The sequence below is a fragment of the Fundulus heteroclitus genome, chromosome 20, assembly GCF_011125445.2.
Source record: "Fundulus heteroclitus isolate FHET01 chromosome 20, MU-UCD_Fhet_4.1, whole genome shotgun sequence".
Classification (NCBI taxonomy): Eukaryota; Metazoa; Chordata; class Actinopteri; order Cyprinodontiformes; family Fundulidae; genus Fundulus; species Fundulus heteroclitus.
This window is the reverse complement of record NC_046380.1, coordinates 10,961,425-10,979,125: the sequence shown is the minus strand read 5'-3', so window position 1 is coordinate 10,979,125 and position 17,701 is coordinate 10,961,425. Positions and strand designations below refer to the sequence as shown.

General features: G+C 42.3%; 1 protein-coding gene across 6 annotated transcripts in view; it reads left to right on the top strand.

Moving 5' to 3' along the window:
• eif4g3a (eukaryotic translation initiation factor 4 gamma, 3a) overlaps positions 1-16,206 on the top strand; it is a 70,335-nt gene extending 54,129 nt beyond the window's left edge. For 4 of the 6 annotated variants that reach the window (XM_012881724.3, XM_012881722.3, XM_012881721.3 and 1 more), the window contains 14 exons: positions 438-576; positions 750-856; positions 3,866-3,956; positions 4,456-4,573; positions 4,655-4,875; positions 5,590-5,702; positions 5,990-6,162; positions 7,432-7,557; positions 7,936-8,017; positions 8,550-8,648; positions 8,797-8,943; positions 11,801-11,882; positions 11,987-12,133; positions 15,214-15,395. In XM_012881724.3, coding sequence (XP_012737178.2) covers positions 438-576; positions 750-856; positions 3,866-3,956; positions 4,456-4,573; positions 4,655-4,875; positions 5,590-5,702; positions 5,990-6,162; positions 7,432-7,557; positions 7,936-8,017; positions 8,550-8,648; positions 8,797-8,943; positions 11,801-11,882; positions 11,987-12,133; positions 15,214-15,395 — 1,827 coding nt within the window. Of the gene's footprint in view, positions 1-437; positions 577-749; positions 857-3,865; positions 3,957-4,455; positions 4,574-4,654; positions 4,876-5,589; positions 5,703-5,989; positions 6,163-7,431; positions 7,558-7,935; positions 8,018-8,549; positions 8,649-8,796; positions 8,944-11,800; positions 11,883-11,986; positions 12,134-15,213 lie in introns of all 6 variants that reach the window. The other 2 variants (XM_012881720.3, XM_021308195.2) reach the window with 1 other exon arrangement.
• The last annotated feature ends 1,495 nt before the right edge of the window (positions 16,207-17,701 follow it).

Sequence of the window (17,701 nt, the reverse complement as noted above, 5' to 3'; positions counted from 1 at the left end):
CGGAGCAGAAGGCTGCCAAACCTACAAGTGGACAAGTCAAAATGTTGGGTTGTTGGTTCATTAGATTGTCCCGCAGCATACTACAAAAATGCCTCGTTTAGATTTAAAGAGACGGCACCAAAACGAGTAGCTGTGGGGCTAAAAAAATGAGGATTCAGACCAAAGCATTGCAGTTCCACTTTATGTAGAGCACAAATGAATGATTTCAATGTGAAAAGGAAGAATTGAGCGGCACGAGTTGTCCCATTGAATACACCTGATTTGTTTTGTCCATAGAAGAAACGACCAAATAGAGAATCGCTTTATGGTTCTGGAAGCTCCAATTATTGATGGATAATCAGCAATTTACAGGTTTACACTTAAAAAGAGAAAGCTTACGTCTTCGGGCTGCCGTTTATTAGGTTCTAGAGCTAAATGTCGTTCTCCCTCCTCCGCAGCACAACTGGGTGTCCAGGAGAGCCGACCAGGGCCCAAAGACCATTGAGCAGATCCACAAGGAGGCAAAGATTGAAGAGCAGGAAGAGCAGCGGAAGGTCCACCAGCAGCTGCTCTCCAAGGACAGCAAGAGACGGCCAGGTCAGTCCCGTGGTTGAAATCCGCTTTAAAGCTCAGAGTGAAGCTCAGACTTTTCATATTTCATCATGTGCGGCAGAACCGGTGGAAGGCAACGGGACAATTCCTGCATATGAAATGTACCATTCCACCGAATCAGTTAATTCCTCCTAAAATTCTGCTTTGTGGCGCCGCAGATCCACGAGAACAGAGGGAGGCGCGCAAAGAAGAAACCTGGAACACTGTGCCCATGACCAAGAACAGCAGGACCATCGACCCCAATAAGATCCCAAAGATCTCCAAGGTGAGTCCTGCAGCCGGGGCGCATGGGCTACGTTCACGCTGCAGGTCTTGGTGTTCGATTCCCATTTTTTTCTTTTTTTGCTGAAATTGGATTTGCTTTGGGCTGGTCGTTCATACTACTATTAAATCAGTAGTACAGTTCGAGACCGCAAAGCGACCCGCATGCACAGATAAGAGGGAGACGTCAGAGAGCGAAGTAATGGTGAATTGTTTCTAGAAGTCTTAAATAAAGTTGCAAAAAAAAAAAAAAAAAAAAAAAAAAAAAAAAAAGCGAGGATACCGGCCCGCATCTCTCCTTGTTATTAGAAAGTTGTGGAGCAAAGGAGCTGACAATGTTAAGACCACATAGTAGGAAGACCAGGTAAGGTAAGAAGAAAGCAGCGCAGCTAAAAATGGTCTTTTATGGAGCGCTAGCTGCTACTAATGTCTGGATTAGTAGTGAGAGACAGGAGGGTGACGTAACACGTGGATAAAATGCTAAATGACCGTTCACGCTGCGGGCGCTTTGACAAAAATCCGATACGTATCGGAATTATGTACCACATATGGAAGTGGCACATATCAGATTTTTTTTGAGGGGGTGAAAAGATCGGAATTGGGCCGTTCACGCCGCCGTGAAAAAGATGGATATGGGTCGCATATGGGCAAAAAGATCGGCTTTGGGTCGCATTTCCCTGCAGTGTGAACGCAGCCATGTTGTCTTTGTCTGTTTTAGGGTCAAGAGTGTTTTATTGTCACCGTGGCGACATTTCTCTTTGGCCACGGCGGTTCACATTACACATAATGAAGCTGACGAACAGGCAGTGAACAAGGGTCACAATGTTTGTTTTTGGTTTTATTGGAGCGCTCAGGAGAGTCACAGATCAGATGATTTGAGGCTTTGTTGAAAGAAATGTGCATTTAGATATTCAGAGATGATGTTCTGCAGTTGGCAGTAACATTAAGATGATTGTAACGCATGGTGGGTTGGTAACAGTGGGGTAATTTTAAAGCGTTGGACTGCAGGTTCCCATCAGGGGGGCGATTGCGCTCGCAGCTCTTGGGAAGAAGCTGTTTCTAAGTTTATTTGTTTTGGCTTTGAGGCTTCTGAAGCGTTTACATGATGGGAGAGGGACAAACATTGTCTGGGTGGGTGGGAACAGTGGAGATGTCTGGCCCTTCTTTGGACTCGTTCGGCATAAATTAAGTCTAGATCCTGCAGACTGCATTCCACAATCCCCTGCGCTGCTAAGCCCTTCCTCTCCTGGACTGTGCAGCTCTGATACCACACAGTTATGCTGAGACATAACAACACTCTCTATGGTAGCTCTGTAGAAGTTCTTTAGCAGTTTGGTGGAGAGTCCTGAACGTTTTGGTGTCCTGAGGAAGAAGAGCCGCTCCATACGTCTGTATGGTTTGTGAACTCTCAGTTCCAACAGCTCCTCTCCTCATGTATTGTATTAGAGCTTGGAGTGGCGATAACACGAATAAGAACACAAAAGCAAACAAAATGAGCCGAAGCGCCTCGGCCGCTGCAGAAACCTGCGCCGCCATCCTGCTATTACTCCATAAACCCACAGCTGGTTGGACATTAAACCGCCGCCTGGCAGCAGGTCGAATGTGGAGCTTTAGTCGTCACATTGAGTTAAAGTGTTGGCTGCTGTTCTGATCTGGCAAACATCCGTTCACAAGAGATGACCTGGCATAACATTATGACCACTAGTGCAAAGTGAATAGCCTTGATTTTCTTTTCATCATGGCACCTGTTTTTTGGGTAGTAAATGAAAATGTTGTCTTTAACGTTGATTTCTTAGAAGCGCGGGGGAAATGGACAACAGTAAGGCTTTGAGTCAAGTTGTGATGGATAGATGACTGGCTCAGACCTAGAAAACTCTCACAGCTGGTGTGAGGCAGCACCGAGGGCGTCGCTGAGCCGCGTAAGGAGGCTCAAGGTGCCGTCAAGGTGGCCGCACTGGTCATAAAGATATGCCTGATCAGTTCAGAATACATGGGAGATTTATAGAAAAGAAAACATCCATCTTATGTATGCAGGCAGGCAGGGGATCGTCTTTACAACTTCTATTCTAATGCTTAGTTTTTTACTGGGATTTTTTTTTCTCTGAAATTAAAATATAGGGAAAAGTTTTCCAGGTTGACTCGATTAGCCGTTCTCGACACTCCTGCCGGATACCCTCACGCCGTATTAGTTAATAATCATGAGGGGATGGTGACTGACGAACTGGTGAAGGTGAAGCATCCAGTGTGTCTGAGTCACAGAGACCTGCCGACCCTAAACTTGTCCTGTAGTCCTCTGAAATCCATTCAGCTTTCTGAGATCAGATGATTCATCGCCGCATGAAGAACTGCAGGATGGAAAGCTGCGATCAAACAGCAGTTTTTCATGCTTATTGGAAGCAAAATGCTTTTCAGTCTGTCAAAAGTTCAGCGTTTTTGCCTCCTTGTTGAACACGTTGTGTATATACACAGTTCTGTTCTGCACTGTTAACGTAGATCCGTGGAGACGTTCTTCGTGTCGCGACAAGTCGCTCACCTTCATTAATCGTTTGTCCACCCAGGACTGCGTGTTTTTGTTTTGGCAGAAAGTAATTTAAAACTGTTCCCCCTCCAGCAGGCTGGGTCTTGTGGAAGGTAATGGTGCTTTTAAGGCACCCTGTCCTCATCTGGTCTGCATTACCCAGGTTTAGCTTCAGTCAGTCCCCCTGCTGGACATGTTGGGTACTGTTTAACAAACTGGTGTTTGGGTCCAGATTGTAAAGGCGTCAGGGAACAAAAATCGATACAGTGGACTAGCTAGCGCCGCTAATGATGAACACCTGAGTCGACAAGCTTTCTATGAGTTTTCACCACATTGAAGCAGAGAGGCCTGATAAAAAGATCACTCTGGGGACTTAGGAGTTAGTTTTCAATTATTTTCATGTATAGATCAATACTAATAGATCTGAGAAGATTTATCTTTTGAACTGTTGAGATTTTTGTTTCCAGTTTAGAGTAACAATGTGGATTTTTGCAGCCTCAGATGGACGAGAAGATCCAGCTGGGCCCTCGCGCTCAAGTCACGTGGGTGAAGGGCAGCAGCGGAGGAGCCAAGGCCAGCGACTCGGGTAAGATACCAGGTAGCAACTTAAAAACGAGCAAGAGACCATTTTGTTTTAAACTAAAGATGATGAAGTGAAGCTCAATAGGAGCCGGCGATTCACTCGTTAAATGGTTACTGTTAATTATATAACGCTGAGGCATTTCTGTTTATTAGTCCACCTTTTGGTTCAGCTAGAGAGCAAACTTATGTGTTCAGACTTTTATTTGGAAGGGTGAAAAACAGAAGGAATAATACTTTTAAATTTGCACATTAGCTGGAAATAAAGCAACTGTTAAATATCTAACATTTAGGTCCAAAAGTGTTTTTTATCCTCTAACATCTGTGTAATAAAAAGAGCTTTATGTTCATTTTCTATTTAATAATGTTTAAATTTATCAAAATTTAATGCATGATTCTGTGGGATGTTACAGATGTTTTCTATTTTACACCCAGAAAAAGCATTTATTTTTATTTTTTTTATTTATGGTCCCGTTTCTCATTCATGTTTTCTTTCGTCCCATCAGAACTGTCTCGGACCGCTGGCCTAAACCGTTTCTCGGCGCTGCAGTCCACGCCGTCACCTCAGCCCTCCACCCCGCCTCCACAGAACCCGGACTACGACTCCAGAAGAACTCTGGGGAGGTAGAGCCCGACTGGATCTCCTCCATTATTCCCCGCCGCCCCGTGTTCCTCTCCTTTTAACGCGTCCGTCTCTCCTCTCAGCGGTCGGACCAACACGGTGAGGGAGCGCAGCGAGAAGCCGCTGATCGCCGCCCCGCCGTCATCGCGACCCGGTCCGTTCACCAGGGGCGGCTCCTCCAAAGAGCTGCTGGAGACTCAGAACGCAGAGGAGCCACGCAGAGAGCGGGAGGCAGCAGAACCCCGGAGGCCGAGCGTCGCGGAGGACAGAACCGAGCCGGAGCGCGGGAAAGTCCGGGAACCCGGTGAGAACGCCGACGTAGTGCTGGCCGATATAGGGGGAAAAAAAGCATATCGATGAAATAGAAATCATATTTATCGATAATTATCAACAAATTAAAGAACATATATTTTAAGTGCAGCCCGGGTAATTTTATGTTGTTGCTTAGCAACCTGTTTTTAGATACAGAACACACAAACACTGAATTCAAACACATCCCATTATTCAACCAAAACTACAAGTTTTTTAAAAAATGAAAAAGAACACGTGTTCTCTGAACTCTTTGAAGGGGGCGGGGCTTGGTTCCTGAGTCTGCGTTGTGATTGGCTGGGAGGATGTAATGACTGTAATATTAACCTACATGGCTAAAATGCAAAAGGAAGGAAAACTGTTATTCTATTGGACTTTTTATTGACCCTTTTTTTTTTTCTATCTTGGATATATGTCTATCGATCAATATATATTGCTATTGAATTATCGTCCAGCCCTACGCCAACGGTACCGTTTTCTGGATCAAAAGTGCAGAACAGTGATGGGAAGAAATCAGCTTCTGTGGCCGTTTACTTACAGTCTGTGTGTTTTTTTTTTTTTTGGTGTTTTTTTACCGGTTCCTGTGTTGTCCTGACAAGATAACGCATTAAGTGCTTCAGTTTGTCAGACTGAGATGTGGACGATGTGTTTATGTGTGGGTTTCATCCGAGCGCTCCCAGCATTGATCCAAATGTCGCTCTTATTACAGCGAAACCCGAGCCGGTGGTCCAGAAGCCCGACAGACCCGCCCGCTCGGAGGAGGAGATCGAACGGAAGTCAAAGTCCATTATTGACGAGTTCCTGCACATAAACGATTACAAGGTAGTTCTGAGTTCAGCGATTCCGTCAGCGCACGGCCGCGTGAACGTTTCTTCCCTGCAGAGTCATGTCAGGCGGCATCCTTTCAGAGCCTTGTTTACCTCCAGGGACTTTAAAGCCCTGGTCCTGACCAGCAGTTGTTTTGATGACTTTGCTGACTCAGCAGGGTTTGTTCCCGTGCCCTGAAGTATTGATTTACGTTGACGCAGTCGGCTCCGTCTCCTGGCTGCCCCCGCGTTCCCCTGATGAGCGTGTCCTGACGATGCCGTCTGTTTTTTTTTTCCCCGCAGGAGGCTGTCCAGTGCGTGGACGAGCTGGACCTGGGCTCTCAGCTGCACGTCTTTGTGCGCGTCGGGGTGGAGTCGACCCTGGAGCGCAGTCAGATCACCCGGGACCACATGGGCCAGCTCCTCTTCCAGCTGGTGCAGCAGGGATTGCTGCCCAAAGCCCAGTTATACAGAGGGTCGGTCCAACCTGCTGCTCGCATGTTGCCTGAGAACGCAGCAGTGCCAGAAGTTTAAATTGCTACATCTTCAAATTACATTTGTACTCATTTTCCTGACCAGTGGGGTAGCCTTTCTGGTATTAGGCACCGTCTGTGGAGTAAAATATCCTTCATTCAGGCAGATGCATTAAGATTAAAACTTTTATGAGCATCAAAACTTCATTAATTCTTGCTTTAGCAGTTCGGCATTGAAGCTACTATTTTATCTTGAGGCATAATTATTAAATAATTATGTTTTATAAAAGAGCCATTATGCATTTCTCTTGGTATGTTTATTTTAATTCTTGAGTTAAAAGACTATCATTTTTTACAAAAACAACTTTTTTACATTTTTCACTCTACAACCATAAACTTTGTTTTTTATGGATTTTCTATGGTGGACTGTTAGAAAGTTACACATGATTGTGAAAAGTGGAAGGACTATTTTTTAATTTTTTTTTTATTTTGTTTATTTACACACACACACACTCCCTCCACTCTTCTGTCCTAAAGAGTTCCGACTCAGTCAGCCTGTAAACATAAATTTTTGGGTCTTCGTTAGATTTAGCTCTACAATATTAGTGGATTATTCTAACAAATTATGTTTTTATACAAAAAGGTCCAATAGAACTCTTGTTGTGTGTTTTGGGTCGACGTCTTGCCAGAAAGGGCCCCAGTCTAAAGTCTTTTACAGCATCTAACAAGTTCACTGCACAAACTAATCTAAAAATGTGTAAAATGTTCTTAAAGTTAGTGTATTTGTCCTTGATTTGTGTAGGTAAATAAGATTTTTTTTCCAATGGGATGAGTATTTTTACCCCTAAAATAAGATATTTAGACATCATGCACTTGAAATAAGACGATGGAGATGAGTTGTTCCTATTTTAAGTGCAAAAATCTTATTCCATTGGCAGATCATCTTATTTACCTGCTCAAATCAAGGACAGATACACTCATTTTAAGAACATTTTACTTATTTTAAGTTCCGTTTTTGCAGTGTTTATCTCCAGCGTGCTCCTCATTAAAGCACAGCGCTCCGTACCAATGCACGCTCTCTTTAGAGTGCCGTGCGTTAGCATCGGGCTGTGACACGACGCTCTGTGAAGGTTATACATGGATGTCTTTGCCTCAAGTAATTGCACAAATAAAATAAAGTAAATGTCAGAGCTGCAGATAAAAGCGTAGCGGTGCGTACTTATCCGTTTCAACTGAGTGTTTATCTCTAAGCTTTGCTGCGTCTCCTCTCAGGTTTGCAGACACGCTGGAGCTGGCCGACGACATGGCCATCGACATTCCCCACATATGGCTGTACCTGGCCGAGCTGCTCAGCCCCTTACTGAAGGACGGAGGCTTCTCTATGAGAGAGCTCTTCAGGTACTCGCCTCAGGCATCCTAGTGCAGAAAGACCCGTGCTGTGTGTTGCGAACCCCAAAAAAGTAAAAAAAAAAAAACACAACTGGACTTTATATAAAGCTTGGAACTCCACACACTACTCCAGACATTTTGAATTGAGAAAGCTTTCTGAATGGGAAGCGAAACGTCTTCAAACTTTTGGGGGGAAAAAAAAAAAAAAAGTCCTGTTGTTTTGTTTTTTTTACTTTTTTGGAATGACCATGACCTGGATGTCTGAGAATCTTCATCAGCAGATGTGTTGCAAAAGCATCGCTCCCAGAGCGCACAGCCCCAGCGCCCAAATGCTCTGTTTTACTGCACCTTTTAATTAGTTTAATTGTCCTTTCTGTTTGTTCACAGTGAATTAAGCAAACCTTTGCTTCCTGTTGGAAGAGCCGGGAACTTAATATCTGAAATACTGCACATACTATGCAAACAAATGGTAAGCGTCACTTGGGTCATTTTTATTTTTATTTTTTTTGAAGCTGCCTAAACATAATTAACTATTTAATAAATAATCAAGGTATTACCTGATATAAGCATTTCCTTTTTTAAGCACACAGTTCTACCTAATTGAATTAACGTGCGGTTCGAGCAGCGTGCACATTTTGAGATGGAGCACATCACATTTTGCATCGTTGCATCTCCATCTAGCATTACAAATGCTGCCGAACTCTTAGTTTTTAAATGCATTCTTGCACAAATGCCCTTTGCACAATCAAATTCTGTACATACAAATGTTTTTTTTAAATACTCACCTGTACACTGTGACTTTCTCCTGCATTGTTTACATTTCAATTGTTTTACTTTTAAATCACTACTGCACCTTATACTGTAATTTAATTTTTACTGCAATTTACAAGCTGTATGCAACGGAATTTTTACGCGCTCTGTGCATACAAAATGACAAATAAAGTTGTCTAAGTAAGTAAAGCAACAAGACTTTAACGAACAACGCTGTTTTGTCTCCACAGAGCCATAGGAATGTGGCCTCGCTGTGGAGGGAATCGGGCCTGAACTGGGCCGACCTTCTACCAGAAGGGGAGGATGTCCAGGCTTTCATCTCACAACAGGTCGGTAATAAAAGGCCCGGTCCTGGTCCTCATCAGGCACAACACTTGTTAAAGCAGTTTAAAATACTCAACTTCTATTACAGTTTCCATTCTCTCAGATTGTTCTCATCCTCACTGGGCCGCTGTGCTTTTATTTTGTCACAAACAGAAACTCCAGTTCCTTCAGGCAGAAGGTTCAAGTCCCGGGGAGGTGCAGCCGAAAAGGATCCTGTCTCCCGAGGAGCTGAGTCAGCAGCTGGAGAAACTCCTCCTGGAGGACATGGCCAGTGACGAGCAGATCTTCGACTGGGTAGAGGTAGGACGGCAAGCACTTTAAAGTCAAGTGGCCAAAAGGAAGCAGAAATACTGTTAAACTTATTAAAGTGGCACCAATTAGCAAGAAAGGACAAAGACACTCGATTAAAATCGATTTATATTGAATTATATAGAAATGTATAATCAGATCAATCTAATATAACTCATATATACCGTATTTTTCTGACCATAAGGTGCACTGTGAATAAACGTGTATTTGTGCATCTTTGTCCACATGTAAGACGTACCGGATTATAAGGTGCACTAAATATTGTTCCCAAGTGTGTAATATCACTTCGTCCTTCGTTACTTAGACATATTAACAGATTTTTGAACGCATTGTACAACATAAAATCGGTCCGTAAGCACATATAAGGCGCACCATCAATTTTTTAGAAAATGTAAGGATTTTAAGTGCGTCTTATAGTCCAAATAATACGGTAGGTAGAAATTCAGTTTGTTGCTAGTAGGTAAAAATCCATCTTTAGCACACCGGGCTTCAATATGTCCCACTGTGCAAACACAAGAGTGAAAAATCCTGAAATTACGTGCTGTCACAATACAGGACTGTAAGATTTGCTGCTGCTGCTGCAGAATTGCTTCAGAAAGGAACAGAGTTCTCAGTCCAACAATTATTGGACAGCAAGACGAGTGTTGACACTTCTTACAAGAAGTGGAGGCTGAAAAGAAGGAGCAGGAGGAGAAGGAGTCTGCTTTGGAGCCGCTCACGTCAGGAGAGAACAAAAGCAGCACTTCGGTTTACAGCAGCATCCACCATGCACTGTTTTCCCTGAACATTTCTGACACTACTTGTTATTTGTCACAGGTTGCCCGTTTTACAAATCTTACCGTCCATGCATCCGTCACTCTGGACGACCATAAACAATTTAGGTTTACAACCAGAGATTATTTCTGTATTTACAATTCTTTCATGACAAAACCTGCTGTCCCGATCAAACGCAGCGTGAACCCAGCCGAGGAAAGCCCAGGCCCAGGCTCCCTCCTCCTGCGTTAGCGTGTGGCACCAGAGAAAAGGAGGAAACCTGCAGCAGAACCAGGCTGAGCTTCGTGCGACTGCAGGACGCATTAGTGCATGAGCCACGCAATCACGTCTTTATAGTTCTATCAAGTGCTTTACGAAGAGCTCTGCTGTCCCCTCAGCCGTACTTTACCACGGGTACTTCAGTTGTTTAATCCACCTTAAGTGTGTTTTTTATTGCCGTCTGAAGAGCACTACTACAAACTAATACTTCCATTAAGAGTCACATAAGTTTAACGTGGCATCGGCAGCCCTGTCCGCCGGTTTAATGCCGACTGGTCTGTAAACTTGAACTGATTTACAGGTTTTTTTTTTTTTTTTATTCGTTCCCAGACTCATTTTCAGCTTCTCCTCGATTAGTATCCAGCAGCCCAATAATCTTTGATGGTACGCTGCCTTTCTGCTCACTGTACTGCAAAAAGGGAACTAAATGTAAGTAAAATATTCTTGAAATGGGTATATTTTTCTTTGATTTGAGCAGCTAAATAACAGTATTTTTACCCCTAAAATAAGATAATTTGGTACCCTGCACTTGAAATAAGATGATGGAGATGAACTGTTCTTATTTTAAGTGCAAATATCTCATTCCATTGGCAAATAGTCTTATTTAGCTGCTCAAATCAAGGACAAATACACAAATTTCAGGAAGATTTTACTTACTTTGAGGTGCGCTTTGGATAAAAGCATTATGCTGTTCCAGTGTCTAGTTTCTATTCCGTTTCACTCACTAGGGGTCGTTACGTCTGTGCCGGACATGAAGTAGGAAGTGATGTTTGATGCAGAGGCGGGCTCATAGACATTATATACGTAGACGCGTCATTGGGCGGGTTCTGCCTATGCTGCGATGCGTCAGAGCGGCCGCCATCTTAAATGTGGCAAATCTGCAGTTACTCAGTCACTTTAACAGTATCAGAGGGACTTTAATCTCTGAATATACTTTGCATTCGTAGTATTTTTGTTTTTGTAATATTACAAGTTTATCTTTGTATCCCTTTAGCTTCATTGTCCTGATTTTATTCTGCTAAAGAATAAAAATATTTTAAAAAATCTAACCTGGCCCTATTACTCCAGGAGTGAAATAATTCTGCGAACTGTGACTATTCTGGAAATGTTCCCTCTTAATTCTCATAATATGACGTTTTTCTCATAACATTATCACTTTTGTGTTTGTTTGTTGTTTTTACTTTATTGGCCTAGGACTTTTTTTCCTCATATTATTAATTTTACCTCTTTAATACTCCCCCAAAAAGTCTGTTCCTAAAGGTTCACATGTGACACGGTTTTATGAAACAATGAAGACCACAATGTTTAGATTTAAAAAATTGATCCTTATATTCATAACACATAGACACACACATATCCATAACACATAGACACACACACACACACATATATATATATATATATATATATATATATATATATATATATATAGCCACTCTGCAGCTTTAGTGTGTCCAGTTTTGCAACATCGTGCAGGCTTAGTTTATAGAAGGCAGATACAAGTAGTGAAATCAGCCAGAATACATTTCCATGCAGCACAGGAATGAGGCATCTTTTCTGATTCACGTTCACAATAACAGAACTCCACATTCAATATGGCGGTGACGTTGACGTGCGAACCTGCGCCCTATGACGCGTCTACGTATAAGATGTCTGTGGGCGGGCTGTTGTCCAGCCCGTTTGACGTGCAGCTGGCCGAGGTGCTAACGAGCTTCGTACTGCACCGTAGATCATGTTCTCTGACGTTCTACGGGTTGAAGTCGTTTCCCGTCTTTACTGGCCTCACCCCCTGACCTGATTTTGTTCTGCTCTGCAGGCGAACCTCGACGAGTCCCAGGCGAGCTCGTCTCCCTTCTTGAGGGCTTTGATGACGGCTGTGTGTAAAGCAGCGGTGAAAGGTAAGCAGCGCTCCACCGACCTGAATGTGATATTTCCACGCTGGCAGGATCCGCGCGGAGCAGCTTCCTGTGCCCCAACTCTGACACGTGCGTTTAACCCACAGACGAGAACCCTAACTGTCGCGTGGACACGGCCATCATCCAGAAGAGGTTGCCTGTATTACTCAAGTACCTTAACTCAGACACTGAGCGACAGCTGCAAGCACTTTATGCACTTCAGGCGCTGATCGTTTCGCTCGATCAGCCTCCAAGTAAGTTCACCCGCAGCGCAAATACTGCCATGGTTTTAAACTGTTAAAAAGAAAATCATTCCTGAAAACATTATTAAAGCTGTTGTTACTGTAGGTAAAGTTTACAGTGATGGATTTATTTCCTTTTTTGTTAAAGTGCAAACAGCTATTAAACTCCAAAAGTATGGCTCCTGCACAGGCATGAGAGATATGAAATTAGGTTTCTTAAAGCAGAAATCGAATAAAATCTGCAAGTATTGAGCAGCCTGGAACAGCATTTGTTGAAGTTCTTCCACAAAACAATAAAGGGAGCGATTTCTCTAACCTGAAACAAGATGACGTTGCATTTTTGTCAAAAACTTCCAAAGTGGGTCTTTCTGGGGGGCGGAGATACGCGACGTCAAGGAAGTCACGGCCAGCAGCGACACGCTTAAAGGCAACAACGCCACCACTGATAAGTTAAGAAGTAGCCATGGAAGAAGAAGCTTTTTTTTATTATGAAGAAATGCCAGAGGATTTCATGGGAGTAGTTTGGGTTCAGAGAAACATTTTGTGTTTACCACTTTGAAAGTGTGTCTCCTCATTTTTAGCTGCAGGAGCTCCAAAGTTCCCGATGACAACGTCGGCGCATGATACTGTAACCAGTGCGCGCTAATGCATGCATAATCTAGATTTTAACCTGTATTTGTATCCAGTTATACTAGAGTCGCGCCCGACATAATCTGCGTCAGGAACATTCGTACATCTAGAAGGTAGAGCGGATTTATTCCAGCCGATATAGTGAGGAACGGCACTCATTTAACTTTTTAACAACAGTAAAGCAACACGGGCTCCAAGTCTAGGTAATTTGTATGGAGGTGCAGTAAACGAAGAAGAAACAAATGCTGCCGGGGATAACTAGATTTGCATTTCACCTGTGAGCCTGCATTATAGTATTCATAGCTGTATCACAAGAGCGTGTTCTCGTTTATTGTATGCTCTTCGTTTATTTTCCTCTCGTTCCCCGGGTCAAGCTGCTCCTCTCCGTCTGCTTTTCTTTCATAGCAAAAAAAAATAGTCAGGATAGCTCTGGGCCTATTCTGCGTCTTTCATTATAAATATGTTTGGTGGTTCTACTTTTATGTTAAGTTGGCTTCAAAACGCTTTTCATTTCTGCTTTAAAGGTATATAGCCACATAATATGCTTATAAAAAAAGGACTAAAAACCGTTTGATCATGATAAAATAAGGTTATATAAACTGAGCCTCCCTCTTGATGGTGTTTTGATGATCCTTTTTGAGCAGATAAATAATCCCCTCTCAGTCGAGATGAACAAATATAAACAGACGTGGCGATGTCTACAGGCAGTATCTCAGAACGTCACAATGCTGGTTTGCTTAATTTATAAATCAATTGTAAATAATGCCAGACCGAGCCTGACCCTCTGCAATGATTCGCTATAAAGAGGCAGCTCAGCTGATCAAAGACCAACTGTTGTTAATTAAATAAAACATCTACAGCAACTTTAAGAGCCTCATATCAGAACATTTATTCAAGTCAATCAACTCTGCATCAAATCTGAGCCTCGGTGGGTTTAGCGTCCACTTCAGTCAACACCAATGGTCATACTGTATTCCCAGTGATATTCCAGTCTTTTCCCTTTTAGAATCTTATTTTTTTTGCTGGAACCATTCTTTAATGTTTTGCTGGGAGATGCTAATAGCAGTTAGCTGCTTCATTGTTTTATGACCTGCTGTGCATGCGTACTCCCCTTAATATTGTAAATAAACACAAAAGGCGTTATTTACTAACAAATTGAGTAAAAATAAAGCATAAAACACCAAAATAACAACTAATACGCCAGCATCAGTTGTGGACGTGATAATCTTTCATAGAAACTTTGTATGCAACCACAGTGAGCTACTGACTTTGTAAATAAAGTCAAATAATGTGGCTATTAACCTTTAAGCTATAGTTTGTAATCCTATTCAGACATATATTTCGATATGGTACACTGAATAAAATGGTCCTTCCATTCTGAAAGTAGTTAATACATTATGTATTTGGGAAAAAGAGGTAAAAAATGGCACCAAAGGGCAGTAATTGGTCAGAGTATTGGTCCTTCCCTCTCTCCCTCACGTTCTGGGGGTGTCACCTTATCTATTGGTTGTCCCACATGCCAATCATTCTGACGCTCGAGTAACACTAACTTTACTAGTTTCCGCTTCCATACTGCGCATTCACACTTTAGTGTTTTGTATCCGGTTAGCTTAGCGGTTAGCTTAGCGGTTAGCTTCAGGGTTAGCCGTTCCTTGTAGCACCGCTGCTCCCACTGTATACTTTGAAAATGGTTGAGTCGCAAGTAGAAAACTGTTTAAGATAAGAAGAGAAAGGCCTCAATAGAAAGAAATATGACCAGAGTGGATTTGGTTGATCTTTTTCACGCGATCCCCCTGAGGAGCAGAAGAGCAGGTAAGATGGGTGTTGCACATGCGCAGTTATTCAAAAAGGAACTTGGGGAAACTTCCGGAAAAATCGCAGACTCTACCTTTAAGTCATGGAAAAAGTATGGAAAATATAAGATAAAAAAATTGTTATTATTTCAAAATGTATTTATTTTGATACGTTTTCCTGTCTTTCTGATGAAAATGGATTCAGTGCATTTATTGATTTCTATTTAACTGGATTCCTTTTACAGCTTGGGTTTTTGCTCATTTATTGATCATCTTGATTTTTTTTTTTTTTAGTTAAAGGAGAATCCCCGTTTTTCATTTAATCCAAGTAAAAATAGTCTGTAGTTGGCTGATTTGTCAAACACGCAGATCACAAACCCAAACTAGGTAAAGGTGTTGTACTATTTTATTAAAAAAAAAAAAAAAAACATCCTATTCATTCAGAGGATTTGAAGACTTAGGAAGTTGGTGTGAAAATGATGATATGAAACATGCGTAACAACCCTTAATCTAGACACCGGAATTTGGAGCAACACAAACAAAAAGTCTCGAGTGGTGTGACCTTCATTGAAAGGAAAGAAACCGCAATCAGGCCGATACGTTCCTGATTAGAAATGAAAAGATTTTGCAGAATGAGGTGTGACGGGCTGTGTTTTCGCTCCCTCGCAGACCTTCTCCGGATGTTTTTCGACTGTCTGTACGATGAGGACGTCATCTCGGAGGACGCGTTCTACAAGTGGGAGTCGAGCAAGGACCCTGCCGAGCTGGAGGGTAAGGGCGTGGCCCTCAAGTCCGTCACAGCGTTCTTCACCTGGCTGCGGGAAGCTGAGGAGGAGTCGGAGGACAATTGACGAGGGCGACTCCCGGGACACGGCGTTGTGGAACGGCATCCTTAACAGCAGAACAAGCGGCTGCACGGAACAGGGCGGCGTGTTTACGGCTAGAACCCTTCTTTTTTTTTTTTTTTTGGTTTTCCCTCCCCCTGCGGTACAGTTCTGAAACGTACCGCCATCTTCTGTTTGGATTCCAACGGTGGAAGCACTAAATACTGTATCATACATAGAAAATATTTTTGTTTTAAATTTTAACTTACTTTTTTTGTTACTTTTTAAGAAGAGACTTAAAGATACATAGGTTCTGGACTCCTTAATTTATTATTTTTTTAAGGACTGCAAATATGAAAATTATTTAACATTTGCAGAGGCTCACAACGTCAACACAACAGAAATAACATTATAATTATAATAACAAAATAATTGTGAGATAAATATCCTCCCTGGATTCCACTCTGGTTGAGAACAGGGTTAAAAGCATCTTTATTTTTAGGATGAAGGTGAAGCAGAAAAGAAAGAAAGGAGTGAATAAACAGGAACTCCAAACTCTGTTGGCGGTCAGAGGCCATCTTGTCATTTACCAGGAAGTTCTTGTCCTCCGCCTTGGCTCGTTCTGCGTTGGCGTGAAAAACGCGCGCCACGCGAGAGGTAAAGTATGCATCTGGGGGAGCGATGCAAACCAGAACTTGTCAAGTTCCACAGAAGAACAAAGCGATAAAAGAACTAAAGTTCATCACTCAAGCAAACAAGATGCTTGTAATACTTGTGACCCACGGAGCAGAGTAAAGCTTGTAAATACATTAAAGACAAAAAATGTATTTAAAAGGTTCTGATTCTTGTGACTTCTCTTTGTTGTGGGAGGTGTGGCTCACTGGGGTCACTTCTGATTACTGCTGGGTGGGCGGTGCATGGGGGGGGGGGGGGTTGTTAACATTAACACTCTTAATTTAACATCCTGAGACTCGGTCATCAGTAAAATGCCATGAAATGTCTTCATATTTTTAAATCCTTTGAAATGGAGGCACCTTTTCCTCCCACAGTCCGTTTGTTACCATGTGATCCAAGCTACTCACTTTAATCACCAGAACCGGCAAACAGGTTCATGTCAATGGAACGGCTTTTTAGCGTTTATTTAAAAAGCATATTCTAAATACATGTTTGTGTTTAATCCAGAATATTATCTGTGAGCATTTTGTTGTTTTCAACCTAATTCTATTGTTTAAAGAAGCAACTTTAGGTGTAAGAAGTCCTAACAGTTCAATTTAAAGTTGTAATACAGATTATCATCAGCTGCTGTATCTACGCTTGTGTTTTAGTTGGTGCTTCAGTTGCAGTTTTTTTTTTTTGCTCATTACTGTCGCTTCTTGTGGTTTATTGGGCTTTTGGGACAGAATCGATCTGTGAAGGCATTCAAAGTTGGAGATGTACACCTTCGTAATTCCATTATTATAACCAGGACTCAGCTAGTCTGATGTTGGGATCATATTTCCTTTGAGTTAATCGTTAAACATCCTGTAAAAACCTCTGAACAATAATAGGCTTGGGGAAAAAAGAAATTAAACTATTCTGGATTAACAATTCAAAATAGATTTTAAGAGACTGGGTTGGAATAACCCTTGGTCACCAGCTGGGGTGCTCAAACTAAAGCCGGTACTCAGCTGAGGGGATACCTGGGGTAAAATCAGGATTCCTTCTGGGTCTCCCATTTGGAGGAGACCCAGGCAGACCCAGAACCTAGTTTAGGGATTATATGTCCTTTCCAGCAAGGGATGCCATTGGATCACCAGAATGAGCTGGAGCGTGTCACCAAGGCCGGAGGGTGTTTGGGTCTTACTCAGATGCTGTACCTCCATGAACTGGAAGACGATTGGTAAATGAATGATTTTCAAGAAAGACTTCCGTCTTTGACGATAACCTTTTTATTTGAATGTAGTTATGTGCAAATGTTTTGAACCCCCCCTCTCCATTTCTTAACATTGTGCCGCAAGATGTAATCTTGGTCAAGTTTTCAAGCCACAGTGGTGTGTTCAGTTCCGATTTCTGCCCAAACCACCTTGAGGCTGGACCCTGTAGCCATTCAGATGGATTTGATTTGTTTGTGTGCCATTCAGGGGTCAGTGCCCCTGCACTTAACACATTACATTAAATACACTTCTTACGATTATATGCACTGGCGAAGTAACCAACTGATTGGTCACTTTGACCCACTTTATATTTTTTATCTTTACAGTTTCACTTTAATGAGGATTTAAAAATTAAGATGTTTCACGTTAGCTTAAGCCGTTTTGAGCTGGGATCACAGTTTTCATCTGATAGATCAGGGG